General features: G+C 54.8%; 1 protein-coding gene across 1 annotated transcript in view; it reads left to right on the top strand.

Moving 5' to 3' along the window:
* Positions 1–18,303, top strand: part of SDK1 (sidekick cell adhesion molecule 1) — a gene marked incomplete at its 5' end in the record, with an annotated part of 911,733 nt that overhangs the window by 834,911 nt on the left and 58,519 nt on the right. Inside the window, 4 exons of the mRNA XM_041750102.1 lie at positions 1,562–1,632; positions 9,647–9,782; positions 11,355–11,414; positions 13,447–13,548. Coding sequence (XP_041606036.1) covers positions 1,562–1,632; positions 9,647–9,782; positions 11,355–11,414; positions 13,447–13,548 — 369 coding nt within the window. The remainder of the gene's footprint in view (positions 1–1,561; positions 1,633–9,646; positions 9,783–11,354; positions 11,415–13,446; positions 13,549–18,303) is intronic.

Raw genomic sequence — 18,303 nt, 5'->3', positions numbered from 1 at the left:
TATTTTAATCTTACATTTAACACAGCTGAGGTTCTATTTGGAAGTAAGCGCTAATTCTTAGAAGAAAGAAGCAAACACAACAAGCTAATTTTGTTGGCGAGCCACTGAGGAAATGGCAAGCCAGTGAGCAGGACACCACAGACTCCCTTTGCCCTTACAGAGCCCCGTCAGAACTGGCCTGTTTTGAAAAAAACATCCAAGAACCACTCCAGGCTCCCAAAGCCCTGTCTTAATACTTTGATATTTAAATCATTTCTTTTGATGAACCTATGCTGTTATCTCCCTCTTCTGAGATTTGCAATTTCTCTTCGCAGTTGACTGCATTGTGTCTGCACTGTATTGTCTCCAGAATCACAGATTCAATGAGACTGGCAGACTGCAGGGCTCTGGGAGCTCTGGGCTGGGGGGACAGGATGAAGGGCTTTCAATGGGTGGATGGTCTGCTGATAAACATTTTCCTATCATGGTGGTTGGAATATTGAGACCCCTCCCCTTAATTGTCATCCTGCGTGATACTCTGTGGACTTCAGACAGACGAGTGGGAGGCCAGGGTGCATTAGGTAGAGGCTCCCCAGAAGGCAGGATGGAGGACTGGAGTTGTGGCTGATGCAGGTGTCTCCCAGAGGCCAGGTGCCCTGGCAGGTGCAGAAGAGACTCACAGTGCAGGTGCCCGAGAGACCAAGTCTCAGGTAGTCGAGTGCGGAGGGCGTGGGAAGAGCAGCTTTGGTCTCGGCACCCACTGACTATTGGAGAACATTTGATATACAGTCTCAGGATCTTACAGCAGGCAGCCACAGAAAGGCCAAGCCAGTATGCCGAGCCAGGACCACACAGGTTCAGTGGGAGCAGTGGTAGGGAGGAGGTATCAGAGAGGTCCACTGGATGAGATGCACGGATGGCTGCAGGATTGCAGTTTCCAGCCTGCAGGGTATATCCACGGGCAGAGCCAAACTGACCTTATCCCTCCAGAGAGCAGAGTAGAGCCGCCGCCACCGATGCCCAAGCTCAGCAAGCATCCCCCAACCCCCAGCAGTCAGCTTCCCTCCATGACAGTCACGTCCAGAGTATGAAGCCAGAGCACTTTGGCCTGGCTTGATCCTTTGTCCTCTTCAGAGCCTCTCTGAACTACATGCCTCAAAAACATGATGCCTCTCCTGGAGAGAGGGATGTGGGCCGCTGAGAAGCTATGCGACAGCAGGGGGCTCCCTAGGCAGGGTCCCCAGGGAGGAGAGCCAAGCACCTTTGTGTGTCTCTGTGTGGGTCTGCCAGGGGGTGCAGTCGGGGTTGAAGGGGGTGAAGGCAGGGCATTGTGTTGTCACCTTCCCCAGGATCAGGTCCCTTCCACCCAGTTGGGCATAGGCTCTGTAGGTGGACAAGGGCATTCATGGAAGGGAGAGGAGGGAGGGAGGCGGGGATGTTGGTGCTGGCCTCCCAAGCCCCCCTCCCCTGCCAGGCCTGGGCCCTGCCTCCTTGCCAGAACAGAAAGAGAGCTGGCTCCAGAACAGCGGGCAAGTACAAGCAGACCCAGCTAATCCTTGCTTTCTTTTTTTTCGGGTTCCAGTTCCGGGAGAGCCTCCAAGCTTCATCTCTGTGACGCCGCACACCACCTCCTCTGTTCTGATCCAGTGGCGGGTAAGGGCCCGGGAAGGGCAGGGTGTTCCCTAAACCAGCGTTGGAGGCTGGAACCTGACCGCGGGCTGCCCCCCACCGTTGGAGGGTTGGTGGCAGGTCAGAGGAAACAGTGTGGTCCACAGGCCCACAGGGAGGGGGCCCCACACCATGGGAAGGAGCTTGAGCACAGCCCACCGGGGAGGGCCAGCAGGACACAGGGCTGGTGCAGAGCATCCGGGGCTGACCGTTCCAGGCTTCTGGGAAAGGGTGGCCCAGCAAGGCTTCCACAGCACAGGCAAAACCTGGGTGGTGTCCTGCAGGGCCAGGAAACCACAGCTGGTGGAGTTATCTTCTCTACAGGAATCATTCACAACCAGACAAAATGCCCACGGAGTTACTTGTGTCCTCCCTACATCCCAGGTGTTAATCCTCGGTGAACAGTCAAATCAAGGCACGTTATCCTAGACCATCAAGTAATCTTGGTGGGCCGTGAATAGCACTATGATATGACGTCGAAAGGATACTCTACCCTCTGTTTGCCTTATTTCTGATTTGGGTACTTTTGCCAACAGCAGTGTGCATTGAAGACAAAAATAACAGAGGAGAACTGCCCTGTCCCAGGGCAAGCCCAGAGGGTGCTCATCATGTCTGTGGGAGGGGGCTTAGCCAGGTGGGGGTGTCGGGTTCAGGAGCCAGGCTGGAGCCAGGTTAGATAGGCACGGCACACCAACAGGCAGGGCCAAGGGCAGTGATGAGAATGTCGTGGGAGCTCTGGCCAAGAAGGGGAGTTCCTGAGGCCAGAATGGGGTGGCCGTCCTGGGGAGGGGGAGCACAGCACCTAGAGCTGGAGGGCCATGGGGTAGGGAGGTGGGAGCAGGTGCCATGGTCTGTGTTCAAGGCCACAGGAGGTGAGGTCTGCCTAGGAGTGACCACAGCAGGCTAACAGTCCACAGAGGGGTCTGTGCGCCTGGGCTTCTCCCTCCAGGTTAATGAGATTGTCTAGGAGAGTGCCAGCATCACACAGAGACCAAGCAGGAGAGAGGGGACAGTTTGAGGGTCAGGAGACGTAGGGGCCCAGGTGATGCTGGAACCAAGTGCAAACTGTGGTCTGGACATGGCCTTGGAGAGGCAGAGGCCATGCTTTGCTGGGAACAGAGGCTGGCAAGAGGGGAGGGCTGGCAGGACTTCCCTTGGACAGGGAGGGGCCAAACAGTATGGGTGGGCCTATGGGCGCCCTCAGGGAGCCTGTCCTCCACGGGCCTTGTTGGCTGAGACAGAGCATGCTAGAGACCCCTCCAAGTGAGAGTTGGTGCCCAGCAAGGAGCAAAGGGGAGAGCAGTGCCAAGTCAGGAGCACCCCCTGGCTTTCTGGGGCTGCTAATGGGTGGGAAGTCAGGGCAGGAAGACCAGGGTTGGGGAGCCTACGCCAGCCATGAAGGGGCTTCCTGAACTTTTAGGTGGTGGCTCCTAACTACTGAAGGTTCCCGCTGCCTCCCCCTATGTGGCAACTCAGTGGCATCAGTAGATATTAGTTCCACTCATGTGCAGTTTGACCAGGAGTGAGGAACGCAGGTGGAAGTTCCATGCAGTTCAACTGAACAGAACCTAACACAGCTGCTCCACGAGGGACAGAGCTGGGCTCCGTGAAACACACATAATCTTTGGATATTGCTGGAGTGGCTGTGGGCCCCTTCTTCACTCTACTGCCAAGTGACGCATCTCGGAGGGAACCCTTGAAGGTGATCAAGAGACAGTTTCAAATTTCTTCCAATGAACATGGAAATTTGCTACCTGGTGTTCTGTAGTTTCTAGCCTCATCAGAGAGTGGGGACAGGATGGGCACTAGCTGCCATCCCTGCCTCTGAAAAGCCGTGTCCCCTGAGCTTATCTCGGGGCCCCAGTTAAGTGACAAAGGGCCTGGTTCTAGGTCTAAAGGCCCCAGTTTGCCAGTGGGTGACTGTAGCCCCAACAGGCCTCTCTGGCTCCCTCTTCTTCCTCTATAAAACAGGTCAAAAGTGACCTCCAAAGTCTGAAGCAAGGCCCATTAGGTCTTCACACCCCGGACTCCCAATAGGGCCTTTGGTGGGAGGTAAGAGACATTCCAAATGGAAATTCAAGGTCCCAAGAGCTTCTGTTTCCCACCTTCCACTAACTCAATCAACCAAAGATTGGTCTTTTCTACTGGCAAGTAGAAAAGTGCTAAATTCTACCACAAAATTAGCATTTTCTTTATAGACACGGCCTTTGACTTGCCAGTAACTAGGTAAGCTCCTTTTCTATAAAGGCAGCACAGAGGCTTGGGACAGACCATCACCTCCACACAGTGGCTGCAGGCCCCCGCCATCCTATCCACCCCCTCCCCAAGCATGCAGAGCTCCGAGCCCCGTGGTTTCGGTTGGACAGCTCTGTGAGTGGCGGGTAGCTGTACCCAAGAAACTTGGCATGTGTGTCCATCAGCTGTCCCCGTTCGGAGCCCAGTAGAACAAACTAATTGCAAGAAGCCTAGAGCAGGAGGTGGTCAATATGATGTATTGTACAAATAAATGCCTGTCAACTGCCAGGCAATTGAAGTATAATTAAAATTATGAGTAATTTACTAAATCAGAGTGAACAGAACAAAGACACTATGTTTAAATATAGATTTGCATTCCAAATGAAATGTTTCACCTGTAAACCCCCTTTTTTCCCAGTAATTTGTTTAAAAATGCGAACACCGTCTGTAATTTCAAGGCTGCTGACCCACTTAAATGTCTCCTCCATAGAAACTGTCAGGTTTGATTTTTCCTGGTAGGATAATCAATCTCTGCCTTTCACAAGGTCCAGTGCTATTTGAAATCTAAGGATTTGAGCGTGTGTTCTAGACAGTGGCAGTATTGTGTTCACACTGAATGTAGCTCATAATAGACATCAGCATTTCTGAATTGGTCACAACACTTCAGCTGGCTGCTCTGAAACTTCCAGTGGCTCATATAGCCTGTCATGCAAGTGCAGTCCCCCTTGTGTGGCTATAGACTTCCCTAAGTGGATTTTGAGGCCATTTTTTTTTTTTTAGCAAAAAAAAAAAAAATCTTAGCAATAAACCATATCATGCACATTGTTGGACTTAGCAGAGGTGGACTCAGTGCTGTAATAGAAGCCTTACTAAGAAGAGCGTGACCGCTGCCTGGACAGAAGGGAGTAGGCAGCGTGGCCTCTTCAGGACGTATTTAGGGTTTGTACCTTTTCTCACATAGACTCTATCATGCACAGAAGACCAGCTCATGTGTAGGGTGCCGAGCACCCAAAGGTGGACAAGACAGACTCCAGGCCTTACAGAACTTCTGTTTCCGGGATTGAGCCGTATGATGCATTGATGGGAAGACAGTGGAGGGGGAGCAATTAGCCCTGGCCAGGGGAGCTGGGAGGGACTTTTGACTGGGTTTTGTAGGATGAATGCTCCCACACACATACCCCAGATAAAAGGCAGAGACAGGCATCTGGGCATCACCCAGAGCTGTCACAAAGTCCCAGAGGTGTGACAGCCCCTGAGACTCAGCACCAGGCATCAAAGGGAGGCATGTTGGAGCCAGATTTTCTAGGGCCTCCTGCACTCTAGCATCTCTGGGCAGATGACCAGTCCAGGATGAAACTCACTGTAAATGGGGTGATCTTGAACATCAGCAAATCCAGCTCACTCCCACAAGCACTGAGTGAGCATCTGCCGTGACCAAAGCCTCTCACAGGTGCTGCAGGGAAATAGAAACAAAAAGACACAGACATGGCCTTGCCTTCGGTCAGCATGGAATCAGAAACAGCGTGGAATCAGGCACAGTATGGCCAAGGCCAAGGGCTTGGAGAACAGGTCTGTGGCTTGAAGAGAACCTTCTGTTTAGTCACAGGAGGCTCTAGAGACAATCTGGCCAGATTTCCACTCGCCATGGTTACAGAGCTGAGCCTGGGAGGGTGATCCACCAACTGAATCCCACACTGCAAGGAGCCAGGACTTGAATCCAGAGCCTAAACATGGCCCATGGCTTCTAGAACTCTCTGTGTGGCACATGGAGCTGACACAGAGACCTACAGACACCTCCCAGGACATCCAGAGTCTTTCACAAAGGACAGATGGGTTTACTCCAAACTCTAGGAATGGAAAGTGTGGTTAAGCCCAATTCTGAGTCCCATGCAGGCAGGTCCCAGAATCTCTGTGGAGCCTCTTCTGCTTGCACCTCGAAATCACTCTCTCCTCCTTGGCTAGAAACTTTCATGAGCCCAGGATCCGTGGCCTTGGCCCTTCCCCTGTACCCGCTGGCCCCAGAATGTGTATGGAGTGTCTGCTGCCTGTTGCAGAACCCCGTTTGTTCCCCAGTGACCAAACTCCCAACTTCCTGCTTGTTAATTGTGGTGAGTTAAACCTCAGCTTCTCTCTGTGTGAAGAGCGAATTACCCTCAAGCCATCAAATCTCGGGCCTCTGCCTCTACAGAGTCAGGCCCTAGGGCTTCACAGCCTTCCTGCAGGGGGTCCAACTGTACTGTGAGGGAGGCTGCGGAAGTGACCCAGTGGTGACATTGCTGTGCTGGTACTTAAATAGACCCAGCCGCTCAAGGGTCATCTGCCTACTGGCCTCTTCATCTCATGGATTCAGGTCAGCTCAGGTCCCAGGGAAGGAACTGCAGTGTGTCTCATCATTGCTGCCCAAACCCCTGCCATTGCCTCCTTGCTCCACTCGAGCACAGTGCCTGGGGGTGCTCAGCCAGGATGGCCTGAGACTCCCAGAATACCCAGGAAGGCTGGATGTGGACAGGAGACATCCCCGTATGGTACCCCCTGAGCTCCCGTGGTGCGTGTGGTGTGAGCAGATGCATACCAGCAGGGGCTCTTCTGCCTGGTTACCCATCCTTGCTGCTGGGAAACACCAGGGCTCCAAGCTCTCCCGGCTCCCCACGGCCACATCCCGGCACTGAGCCACTATCCCAAGGGACAGAAGCACGGGGATCTGAGGAGCATGTCACTCTGCCCTCCTGGCGGGAGGTCACTTCCCATATCCTTTCTGTAAAATTTAAATGATAAGACGAAGAGAAATCAATTCTTACACATCAATTTTTTCCATGCACCATATTTCTTGAAGAAGGGGGTTAAATAAGCTATTGCAATGCTGTAATAGCCATGTTTTAAGGATGCCCTGTGGGATTAGGATTTTCATTCTCCACTGTGGCCAGTCAGAAAACCAGGCTTAGAGCTGAGGTGGCCAATTGCCTTGACCACCCTGTCTTCTTATGAAGAGACAAGTGTGTATGCACGTTGTGTATGCACACAGTCCCCTCATGATCCACGTCTGCGGGAGGCACACCCACTGACACCATATCTGGCACCAATCAGCAATAATGCTGAAGGGCCCCTACCTCCTTAGAACCAGTGTTCAAAGCAGGGTTTGAGGGACCTAAAAGCTGTTCTGAGCGTAGCTCTGTGAGTGCTGCAGGGAGTAGTTTGAACACAAACCCTGTCACCAACAGCCCGTGTAAGGGAGGGTCTGGCATACTACAGTCTGTGGGCGGGGGCAGACCCCGGATGCGAGGGACACAGGGTACACCCTCACAGTCATGCGCCAGGCCTCTCAAACACTAAGGTTTCATCAAAGTTGGTAGAAAAGGGGGAAATTTAATAAAATAGTAAAATGCCTAAGAGAACCCCAGCCTGTCACTTACTCCCCAGACTAGGCTTCACCACCAGTTCTCACCTCCTTTCTCTACCTGGAGAAGGCACCAGATCCCACGGGCTAAAGGCTTGGTCCCCAAGGCTGCCCCCCACTTCAGATGCCAATCACGAGTATTGTTGTCACCTGTGCTTCTGACCAACTGGCTGTAAATCAGAAATTCCTATGGCCTCCTCCCTGGGCTTGACAAATATGTCACAGCAGCTCACAGAATCAGAGAAACATCTTATTGAAAGGATATAGCTCATTATGAACAGGAACAGCCAGATGGACGAGATGCACAGGACAAGGTATGGGGGGTTTCCAGGTGTGCCCCTCTCCCTGCATCTCCATGTTTTCACCGACATGGAAGCTCTCCGGATCCCGTCCTCCAGGGTTTTGCGGGGGCTCATTACACAGACATGACTGATTAAAGTATTGGTCATTGGCCATCGAATGAACCTCCAGCACCTCTCCCCTCCCCAGAAGTCAGGGTGGGACCCTCTGATCACAAGGTTGGTTCTCCTGGAGGCCAGCCCATATCCTTAGGTGACATCTAAATGTCACTCATTAACATGACAAGAGACACCTTTGCCACTCTGGACCAAAGACATGTATAGAAAAATATCTTGCTCATCTGGGCGACTACCTAGATATTCTTCTGATAAGTCACAACATCTCAATGCATCGCTGCAGCCTCTGTTTCCATGCTCACGTGAAGCTCTCCCTGTGGGTGTGTCCAAACTTCCCTCCTCTTAGAAGGACCTTTGGGTGTTCTTATTGCCTCAGTATTTGTCAAATGATTGCTGGATACTAAGTTACTTCTCAAAATATGCTTTGTCTTCATCTATAGCAACTGATAATGTGGAACTTCATCAAAATTGGTAGAAACTTGGACTCCCTGTCTGAATTAGCTATTAAAATACCTTATTCATGTTCATGTGTCCAAAGTTTGCCAATACATTTGCAAACAGCTTTGCCATTAGTGACCTCCAAGCTTGAAGGTAGTCCCGTTGTTTTGGGGTGTCATTGAAAAGACCCAGAGAGACTTTCCTTTGGGGCTTACCGAGGGATTGGCAGCCTGAGCATGTATTTGCTCAGGATTGCATATATGCAAACATCTATATGGGCGGGTAGATTTCTAGAAGTGTGTAATTTCAAGTGCGTTGAAAACTTTGATAAATAAAACCAAATTTCCCTCCAAAAAAGAAACCAGCCATTTGATTAGGGCCCTCCCTACTGCAGTGTGACCTCCTAACTTCATCACTTCCAGAGACCCTGTTTCCATATAAGGTGGCATCCAAGGGTACTGGGGATTAGGACACCAACATTATTTTTATAGGGGACACAGTTCAACCCACAACAAGGGGGTTTTTCTGCAACAAAGCTGTGGCCTCTACTGTGGGACCAGGACAGAGTTTACTAAGGCGCTGGGGGCACCCTAGAGACAGCAGGATAGGAGTCTCAGGAAATTCAGTGTGCATCCCTGTCCCTGGACAAGCTTCATGACCCTGCTGGCACCAGGGTGCTAGGCATGCACTTTGCTCATCTGTCTGGTCACAGCCTTGATGGTTCTTGTCCTTATTTGCTGAGTATCCCAGGGGAGAAAGGGGTCCCAGAGACCCTGACCCCCGACTGGCACTATGGTGGCTGCAGCCTTCCCCAAACTCATTAATCAACAGAAATTGACAGGAGGGAGAATGTGGGCTGGGCATCCCCGTGAGTGGGATGAGCATCCCATCGTGGGTTAAATTCTGAGCCTCAGGGCCTGTCTTACCACTGTTCATGTTCCACAGGGTATCTAAACATCGAATGAGCACTTACCCTACCCTAGGCCCTGTGTATGCCAGCCGACATGGGAGGGGCCACAGGGGTTCCCGCTTAGGTCTGAGTCAGGGCAGAGTGGGGGTGACCTGGTGTGCAGAATAGTAAGTGGGCTGCCACGAGCCTGGGTAGCCATCAGAGACAGTGTGGGGCCAGCCAGTGGATGATGCAGAACCAGCCCATATGCATAGTTCCCCTTGAGTTCTGGGTTCACCAGGCAAGGGCAGCTTCCTCACCCATCTGCGACCTGGGCCATAATGCCCTGCCTTAGCCCGGGGCTCATACAAATATTCGGGCTGCACATGGGATAAGATGCCCAGTGCCCACACACAGGCGCCAGAAAACCCAGGCTCTCAAAACCTGACCCTCTACCTGGAGCTCCCTGCACTCCTCTTCATGAACATGGCACCTACCTTTTTGTCTGCAACCAAGAACCATCTGTTGGTCTGCAACCAAGAACCACTGACTTCCTCCGCCGTTGGCTGGTTCAACTTGAAGCAGAGGTGGCCATGCCCCGTGGGCTGACCATTACATTATTTGCAGCCTCCTAGAGACGAGAGCCTGAACGGCCTTCTTCAGGGATACCGGATCTACTACCGGGAGCTGGAGTCAGAGGCATCCGCAGCCACTGTGTCCAAGACACTCAAAACCCCTTCGGCTTTACGGGCCGAACTCACAGGTGAGACACTTTCCCCATCCATCCTTGCACAGGCGCCGCACTGCGCACCCAGGAAAGCAACCTTTGTGCATGTTCACTACCTACAAGGCATGGTGGGAAATGCCCTGGAGGGTCAGAGAAGACCTGGCTTGCCTCCAGTGAGCACAGCCACTGGAGTGGACAGGTCTCTGGGGAAGCCCAGGCATGCACAGAGAGGTGGTGGCCCATAGAGGGCTTCTGCGCTTTGGTGGCTTCCACCCAGTGCAGAGATCAAGGGAGGCTTCACAGGGGAGGAGGAACCATTTGAAATAGGTTGTCAGGGGGAAGGGATTTCACTGAGGACACAGGGAAGATGTGATTTACAAGGCCTGGGAAAGCTAAATGGTCTAGAGATGGGGAGAGCCAAGGGGTTCCTGGATGGAGCCAGCGAGGAGCACCTGCCTGCATGAGGCTGGTGGGGGCGTGCAGGGAGGGAGGAGACAAGCCAGGCCCTCCAGGGTCATCATGTTGCTGCACCAAGTGGATCAGTGGACAGAGGACCAAGGGAATGGAGAGAGGCCGTCAGTGCCGGCTGCACTGATGGGGTCAAGTCAGGGGGCTCCCTGGCCTGATGGCGCATGCATAGCCCTCATGTGGAGTGGTGGCTCCTCTTACCCAGAACGATCCACCTGCTTAGCCATGTTCCCCAGTCCCCCTGGCTCAGGTATGACTCGGATACCACAGCAGCTGGGGCAGCTTCCGGAACTTCTGGAAAGGCCACTGGCTCTCCCCCATCCTCCTCTCTCCAGGAGGTCAGAGGGCATCCCCCAAACAGTGTCACAGAAGATCTTTCTTACCCTTCAACATCCTTGTAGCTTCAGAATGTGTGGCTCAGGGACCGCATCCCTGTTCTCGGCTACCTCGCACCCCAGAGCAGGCTGCGCCTTGGGCCTGCTGGGGCCACACAAGCCGCAGACCGGCAGCAGCCAGACCCTGCCTATCCCAGGAGTGGTGCCGATCCAAAGAAGTGGCTCATTTGTCTCCCATGCTCTAGGCCACATACCCCATCCCCACCCCCAGGAATTCCATGCTGAGAGCCTGACAGTATTTCCCTGGGCTTTGTAGTGAAATCATAACAACAAAGTGAGAGGACCCAGGATGCGGTTAGGTCCATATACCTGGCCTCAGGCGCACTTTGTGGCTCGCTCACCCCCATCAGAGTAGGGCTCTTACCTGAGCACAGGTAAGCCAACAGCTGTGCCTGCTGCCTGCCGCAGGGTATCTGGAAAAGTTACCGTTCTGGGGGAAACCCATTTCTTGTCTTCTTTAGTGTTATTTGCATTATGTGCCAGATAACTAGTCTGATCCACTCCGTCAGAAGGTGAGCATGGGCCCCACCTGTCGCGGGCCGGGCTGCCCGGCTGTCCCGGGAAGCAGCACAGGAAGCCCAGAGAGCTAATGGGAAGTGTAGAGGCTGCGGTGTGGACAGGCAGCCAGAAAGTGTAGAGGCTGTGGTTTCCGAGCCAGGCGCCAGCCCTCCGTTCCTGCAGACATCATTTGTAGTAACTGTTCCCTGCGTGCTAACTGCCTTTCTGCTTTGCTTACCCCTAATAGCCCAAAGCAGCTTCAAGACCGTGAACAGCAGCTCCACGTTAACGACATATGAATTAACACGTAAGTGCGCGCCGCCTTCAGCGGGAGGCGCCGTGACCGCGGGGCAGGCTGGGGCCAGCGCCAATTGGCCTCTCAGTGGACCAAGTGAAAAGCAGCTTGGATTAATGGCTCTAATTTCTGGAACTCCCCCTTTCTAACGATGCTCCTCAACGCACCAAACCATCAGGGAGACAGGAAAGGAAACTTCTAGAAGCAGAGGCTGGGAAGGGGTTTTCCTGACAGCTGACATTTGAATTTGGGAAAGTCCGAAGGAGCCAGATTGCCTGTCTGGTTCCCTTCTGCTTTTTCCTTTTACTCTTTATTTAATTGTGTTAGAACATGCGTAAAATTTACCATCGTAGCCATTTCTGAACATACAATTCAGGAACATTAAGCCCGATCGTGCTGCTGTGCCACCATCAGCGGCCACGTTCGGGGCCCTCCCCATCTCCCAGGTGAGGTGCGGTCCCCGCTAAGCCCTCACACCCTCCTGCACCCAGCCCCTGGCGCCCACCGTCTCCTTTCTGTCCCTGCGCCTGAGGCCTCCGGGGACTGCACGCAATGCCTGTGCTACCGCGTCTGGCTGCTTCCCCTTCGAGCTTCATCCCTGGGGGGTGCAGACAGGAAGCCCTTCCTCTTCAAGGCTGAGTAGCACCCCACGGCGTGCACTCACCCCACGTTGGCTGCCCGTTCATTGTCCCTTGCCTCTGGCCATGGCACGCTGCTTGTCCTCTCGTTCCTGGTCCTCAAAGGGCTCCATGGTCCAAATGCAGGGCTAAGGGGGCCCCACAGTGTGACTCCCTTCCATGTGGCGAACTTCCCAGGACTGGAACGTGAACAAAGGAAGGGAGGGAGAGGAGCTGGCCGTTCCCAAGGCCCTACTATGTGCGGGCACTCTTTCAGGGCTTGCCAGCACCATCCCCTTGCATCCCCTTGCATCCCCAGCAGTGCCGGGGTAGCTGGCCCCGCCCTGGTGGCCAGGGTGGGAAGCACACCAGCCATCTTCAGCTCCACACTACTCCCCCAAACATGGCTCTACTGTCCCATGTCCCCATCCAGCCACCACTCCACCCATCACCTTGTCTCCTGCGATGTTCCTAATGCAGAAGCAGCTTAGAGAGTCAGAAGCCTGGGTTCCAGAGATGAGGCTTCCCTGGCTGGGCCTCACTCCCGGCTTTACAGTCAGGTCATGAAGAAGGAGAGGGACCTGACCACGACAGTGTCCATGTCCACCCTGGCTTGTCTCAGTTGACACTGAGGAGCTGCACAGTCCCGGATGGGCACTGATAGGCCAAGCCGTTGCATGCACCCCAGAAGGCAGCCCAGCTTCAGCAAGGCTGAGAGGAGAGGGAGGGTCCCTGCCCCACTCTGCGGGCACATCCCAAAGCCAGCGGGGGCAGGAACCTGGTGTTCCCATTCACTGAACCTCTGCTAACCAGTGGTTCCCTGGGAGGCAACATCTGAAGCCTGGCATGAGTCACTATTCGCTCAGGGGGCCACACCCGGGCAGGAGCGCCCCCCACCCCCCGCAAGCCAAGCAATGATGAAGCAATATTAACCAGCAAGAGAACCTTCCAGAATGTTTAGGTTCCACAATCAGCTACTTTCACCCTGTCGCTCGTGCTTGGCCTGTGTAACCCTACATACGTGGCTTCACACGCCCTTGTGTTCCCAGGACGTGGTTGTTAAAAACTCAGAGGCCTTTACGTTGCCGGGATATTTCCCCCTTAAATGCTGGAATCTTTCTCCATCTGTTCTTATGGAAAGAGTCCAGACCAAAGGCAAGCCTGCATCAGGCTGTGGCACCTCCATTCTTTCCTCCGGGAGAGGACCTTGCTGCCACCTTTATCCTGAGCGCAGAGTGGGACAGGTCTGCTGCTTAGCACCGTGGCTGTTAGTCCGGGGCCAGGGAAGGAGGAGGCCACTCCGCAGGCCCCTGGGGATCCCCCACGGCCTGCCCCGGGGTTCCTGGGCAGACATGGACCCCCTCCGTGTGGTTCCAAGGCAGGGAGGTGGTTCTGGGCCAGCTGACCCTGTCTCCTTCCACCTGTAGATCTGAAGAAATACCGGCGCTACGAGGTCATCCTGACAGCCTACAACATCATCGGTGAAAGCCCGGCTAGCGCGCCTGTGGAGGTGTTCGTTGGCGAGGCCGGTAAGCTCCGAGCAGGGGTGCCCTCCGGGAGGCCCTGTCTGGCACTCTCTGGGCTCAAGCAGTGTGCCGGTGTTGAGGTGCTGGCGGGCCAGGAGGTTCCAGGTCACTACTGGGAAGGACGGGATCTGCCAAAGGCTGGGCCATCCTGGCAGCCAGAGAAAGCCATCCAGTCTTGCTTTTAGACCAGAAGGTTTATTTAAAACCCGGAGCCCTTGTGAGTACCAGGACGTGCTCCAGGAGAGAAGCTGCTGCTTCCACGGGATTCTGGGCATGTGGGGACCTTGGCATCTGCCGGGGATGTTTGTGCTCAGTCACCCACGGTCCCTGGCAGGGCCACAGCAGTGGCCCGGCACCCACGTCAGCCTGACCTCCTGGTAATGGCCCCTTCTTGGGTCTCTGAAAGCCATATGGATCATTGCTTACACCCCTTTTAGATAAGATGCGACCCCTGAGTTTGTTTCGAGGCCTGTCCCTTCTCTGGAGGCTCACAGAGAGATGTCATGTCTTGTTGAGAGCAGATCGGGCTCCCTTCTCGCCTGAGGGCCCTGCCCACTCCCCTCTGCCTCTGCCGGGGTCCTGCTTGCATCAGCTGGGGCAGTCGGGAGCGTGCTTCAGGCCAGGAGTCAGCGGAATTCCCTCTGAGGACAGAGTCCCAGACTTGCCGGAGATGGAGGTTCGGCCGCTGGGCCAGCCTGCAGAAACGAGTCAGGTGACCTTTTGAAACTTAGAGATGTTACTATTAGAAACCAAATGACACTCCTGGGGGTGTAACTTAGCAAGATTTTTCTGGAATTGTCAAGCGACATTTGCACCAAGTGAGAATGAGTGAAATGAGATGTGTGGAGCATAGCTTCCGTTGGTGTCTCTGTACGTTTGTCCCCAGGGGTTAGTCAGGGCCTGGGGGGTGGGGCTGGGCAGACGAACCTTGCCTCAGAGAGGAGCCCACCGAGGCCGAGCAGGAGCATGGGCTGGGAGGGGACATGGCACACATTTTCTGGAAGGGCAAGGCTCCAGTCCTATCTGGCATCTAGGCCCATGTTGGCCACCACAGGGGTGGGTTGAGGGGGCACTCAGCCGGCTGGCTGGAACCCACAGCACTTGCACTGCCCAGCAGTGACCTGCTCTCAAGGCCTCCAGTACTGGAGGCAGAGCCGGAGTCCTGAGTCCCAGGGGCGAGGGCAGATGTTCAGAGGAAAGGACTAGAGCCAGGGAGGCCCCAGGAGCCTGTCAGCCAGCCAGGTCGCCATGGGCCTAAAGCCCAGCTGCGTGCTCCTTGCCGCGTTAGCAGGTCGGTGGTCTCTGGGTAAAATGCCTGCAGTGTGAAGTCTGCCGTCCCCACCACCCCGAAGCACCACTGTCAGGCCCCACATGGGCAGAGCTTCCCCTTCCCAGAGAGAGGCCCCGTGGCCACCAGCTGTCCCCCCTCCCCGTCCCTCTTCCCCGGTGCCACAGCCCCAAAGTGACCCTGTGAATCTCCAGTTCTGAACATCCCGCCGTATTTGTGCTCTTGTGCTGGCTGCTTTCACGAACACATTTTTGAGGTTCAGAGTGCGTGTCCACCCCTCGTCCCTTCTCACGGGTGTTGGGGAGCATTCCGCTGTAGGCATGCACCATGTTTTGTTTCTCTCCATCCATGGATGAACTCTTGGCTTGTCCCCGCCATCCCGGTTCTGTGAGGAGAGGCACTAGGAATTCTCTAGCAGCGCTGAGCTGACATCACATCCGAGCAGACAGGAGGCTCCGTGGAGGCTGCAGCCAGGGCGGGGGGCGGGGTGGGGGGGCGAGCCAGGCAGGCCCTGAGGCCAGGTGCTGGCTCCTCCTGCTCCCCGAGGCCCCTCATCACCCTGCCTTCTCCGGGAGGGGTCCTCTCCCCAGCTCTTCCCTAGAGGCCCTCCTCGGGGCCGCCTCCCCCTGGCATGCACCTGCTCCACATGCTGTCTCCCCACATCTCCCACCATCAGCCTCCTGGGTCCTATAACCTCCAGAAGGGAAAGGGGGCCCTACCCATCCAGTCTGGGCTCCTGGGACATCTGACCCAAAGCACTCACTCTGAGGAGCCAGCTGTGTCGCTCAGTGCACCTGCAGGAGGTGCTAAGAAGTGCTTTTAAAGTATCCTGAGCAGTCTTGTACTCAAAGTGCGTGGAACACTGCTCACCCTCATAACGCAGTTCCTCCTGCCCCAGCCCAGGACCCGACTCCGGGGGCTTCTTCTCCAGGAAGCTCTCTCTGAGCCCCTCCCCAGGTATATGTCCAGGTGTCTTCCGCTGTGCCCAGACCCTCGGGCACTGTGAAAACATCTCTGCCTTTCGTTATCGGATGGGACTGTCTGGTCTTCCTCCTCATGGGACCACCACCACTCATCTCAAAATGCTCCTCATTCTGAGCTTAGGACTGGAGGGGACATAAATGCCTTTACTGTCCTGCAAATAGAGGTCCCCAAACTCCCATGAGGACAAGGCAGGAGAGCAGCTGCAGGATCCTGGGAAGCCCCCAGATGGGATGAGACAAAGTGGGTGGAATTCACAACTCAGAGCAGGTGGGAATAAGTTGGGGAGGGGGGGACAGAGATGCCTCATCCTGAAGCAAGGTGACAAGCGATGGTGGCATCTGCCCCATGAGAGCTGTGACCCCAGGACCCTTGCTGCCACCCACACACTTGTGCAGTGGGTGTGTCTCTCCATTGAGTGTCCTTCCCAAGCCTCCTACAGTGCCTGGGCAAGGGGGGGTGCTGGCTAGGATGCAGGAGCACACTCTTGGAAGGCAGGCAGGTGGAATGCTGGCCCTTGAGCCCATAGGCAGCAGCGGGAGCAGGGACCAGAGAAGCCTGCTAGGATCTGTGCAAAGGGGACTCTCAAAAGAACCACACAGGAAAAATCGGATGCTCATGGCCCTGCAGCTCTGCTCCCCTCACACAACCTCAGATGGGTGCAGGGATGGAGTTAGGGAAGGAACTTGTATGTTGGCTCCTTCCACCAAAATGCAGGTGCTCTGAGTCCTTCCAGTCGAGGACTCAGAGCACCGAGGCAGAGCAGCCCAGGGGACACCAGGAGACGGTGTGTTGTGCACCCTGGGGGAGAAAGGGCAAGACCTGCCTGCCCATGTCAGGTGGACACAGGCACTGATCTGCTCTGGGCCTTGAGATGTAGATCCCAGGAAGGAGCAGGGCCATGGCCCCGGGTGCTGAAATCAGGAAGTCTTTGGTATTTGGGTGGAGAAGACAGGGAAGCAGGCTTCTCAGTGTACATGTTAACCACTCTGGAGCCGCAGGGGAGTCCACCATGCATAGTGGGCTCTCAGTTACTGAGCAAGTCACTTAACCACTCTGGGCCCCAGCCATTAGGCGGCATGGTACATGAGTGCTGTGAGCTAAGTCTAAGGACACTGAGGTCTGCATGCTGACTCTACCTGCCCCTAACACACTTGTCCTGCCCAGAATATGACCGCACAGGGTGGATCAGTATTTGTGAATGACAGATTGAGACCCTGGGTGAGGTACTTGACTCCCCCTGGCCTCATTTGTAAAGCAAGGTGTTTATAGTAGGCCTCTGAGTCTAGCCCAAATATGCAATGTTTAAGTCTGTTTCACCGTATGGAGACAAAGTAATTTTGAGGAAATTTCTCATTGAAATTGATATCTGAGCCCAAGCATTAAACTGGTGAGAATTACACATCAGTGTGGACTCCAGTTTACAGGAGATAAAAGCCCAGCCCAAACAGGCTTAAGCTGAAACAATCATTTCTTAACTCAAGTAACAGAAAACTTGAAGATCCTGGGTACAGCTTCAAGTATGGCTGGATCCAGCACCCTAACTGGCTGGTTTGATGTCCCCTCTTGGTTCCACTCTCCTGTCAGTTTGCTCCTATCTTGGTCAGGCTCCTTGTCACGGTGCCCCTGCAACTCCAGGCACCAGGAAGTCAGCTTCCCTTCAACAATGTCTGCAGAGGAAACCCACTGGTTCTCCTGAGTTTGCCTATAGTGACACGCCCATCTGCAGACCAGATGCAGTGTCCAATGGCCTGAGGTCCCCAAAGGCAGGTGACAATGTCATCTCTACCTGGGCCATATGAACCAAATGGAAGGGAGGATCCCGGGGGAATTGGTGCTTCCTGCAGCAGTGTGCATGGCGGTGTTTGCCTAGTGGCCAGAGCTGCTTCTGAGAAAGGTGCAGAGACTGTGTGTATCTGGGCACAGCTGCTGTCCCAGCAGTCCCCAGTGATGTCTCTAGGCCCATCTGTGTGTTCCCAGGTTCCAGGTGTTGCCCACATTCCAGCCTTCAAGCCACGTGCTACTCAAGGATGGGCCCCTACATTCAGGCTAAGGCTACCCTCCTGCCCTGAGACACGGGTGGGCACATCAGCCCCCGCGGTGTTTCCAGGCCTCCCAGGCTACTCTGCCCTGGAACAGATCCTGGCTGTGTCGCCTGAAATCCCTGGTCTTGCCTCCCATCTCTGGGAAGATCCCCAGGCTTCCTCAGCCCAGCCTCAGGGCCAACACCTCGGGCCAGGGGCCGGGGCTGCGGGTGAGGAGTAGCGGTCTCCTCCTTCTCTCCAGGCACAGCCTGTGCGTTCCCTCCTCTGCCCGGAACACGTTGTACACACAGCTTTCTGCACTTGCCAACTGTGGTCTGCCTGTGCTCTCTGCTCCACGAATCAGAAAGCCCCTCCAATTCCCTGCCCCCCGCCCCCGACATCCTCGGGACTCTGGATTGCCTGGATCGCTGTGGCAAGGGGTGGGGAGGGAGGGACACGAGTGGA

This window comes from Vulpes lagopus, chromosome 3 (assembly GCF_018345385.1).
Source record: "Vulpes lagopus strain Blue_001 chromosome 3, ASM1834538v1, whole genome shotgun sequence".
In the NCBI taxonomy this organism is placed as follows: Eukaryota; Metazoa; Chordata; class Mammalia; order Carnivora; family Canidae; genus Vulpes; species Vulpes lagopus.
This window is presented reverse-complemented; position numbering and strand designations above follow the sequence as displayed.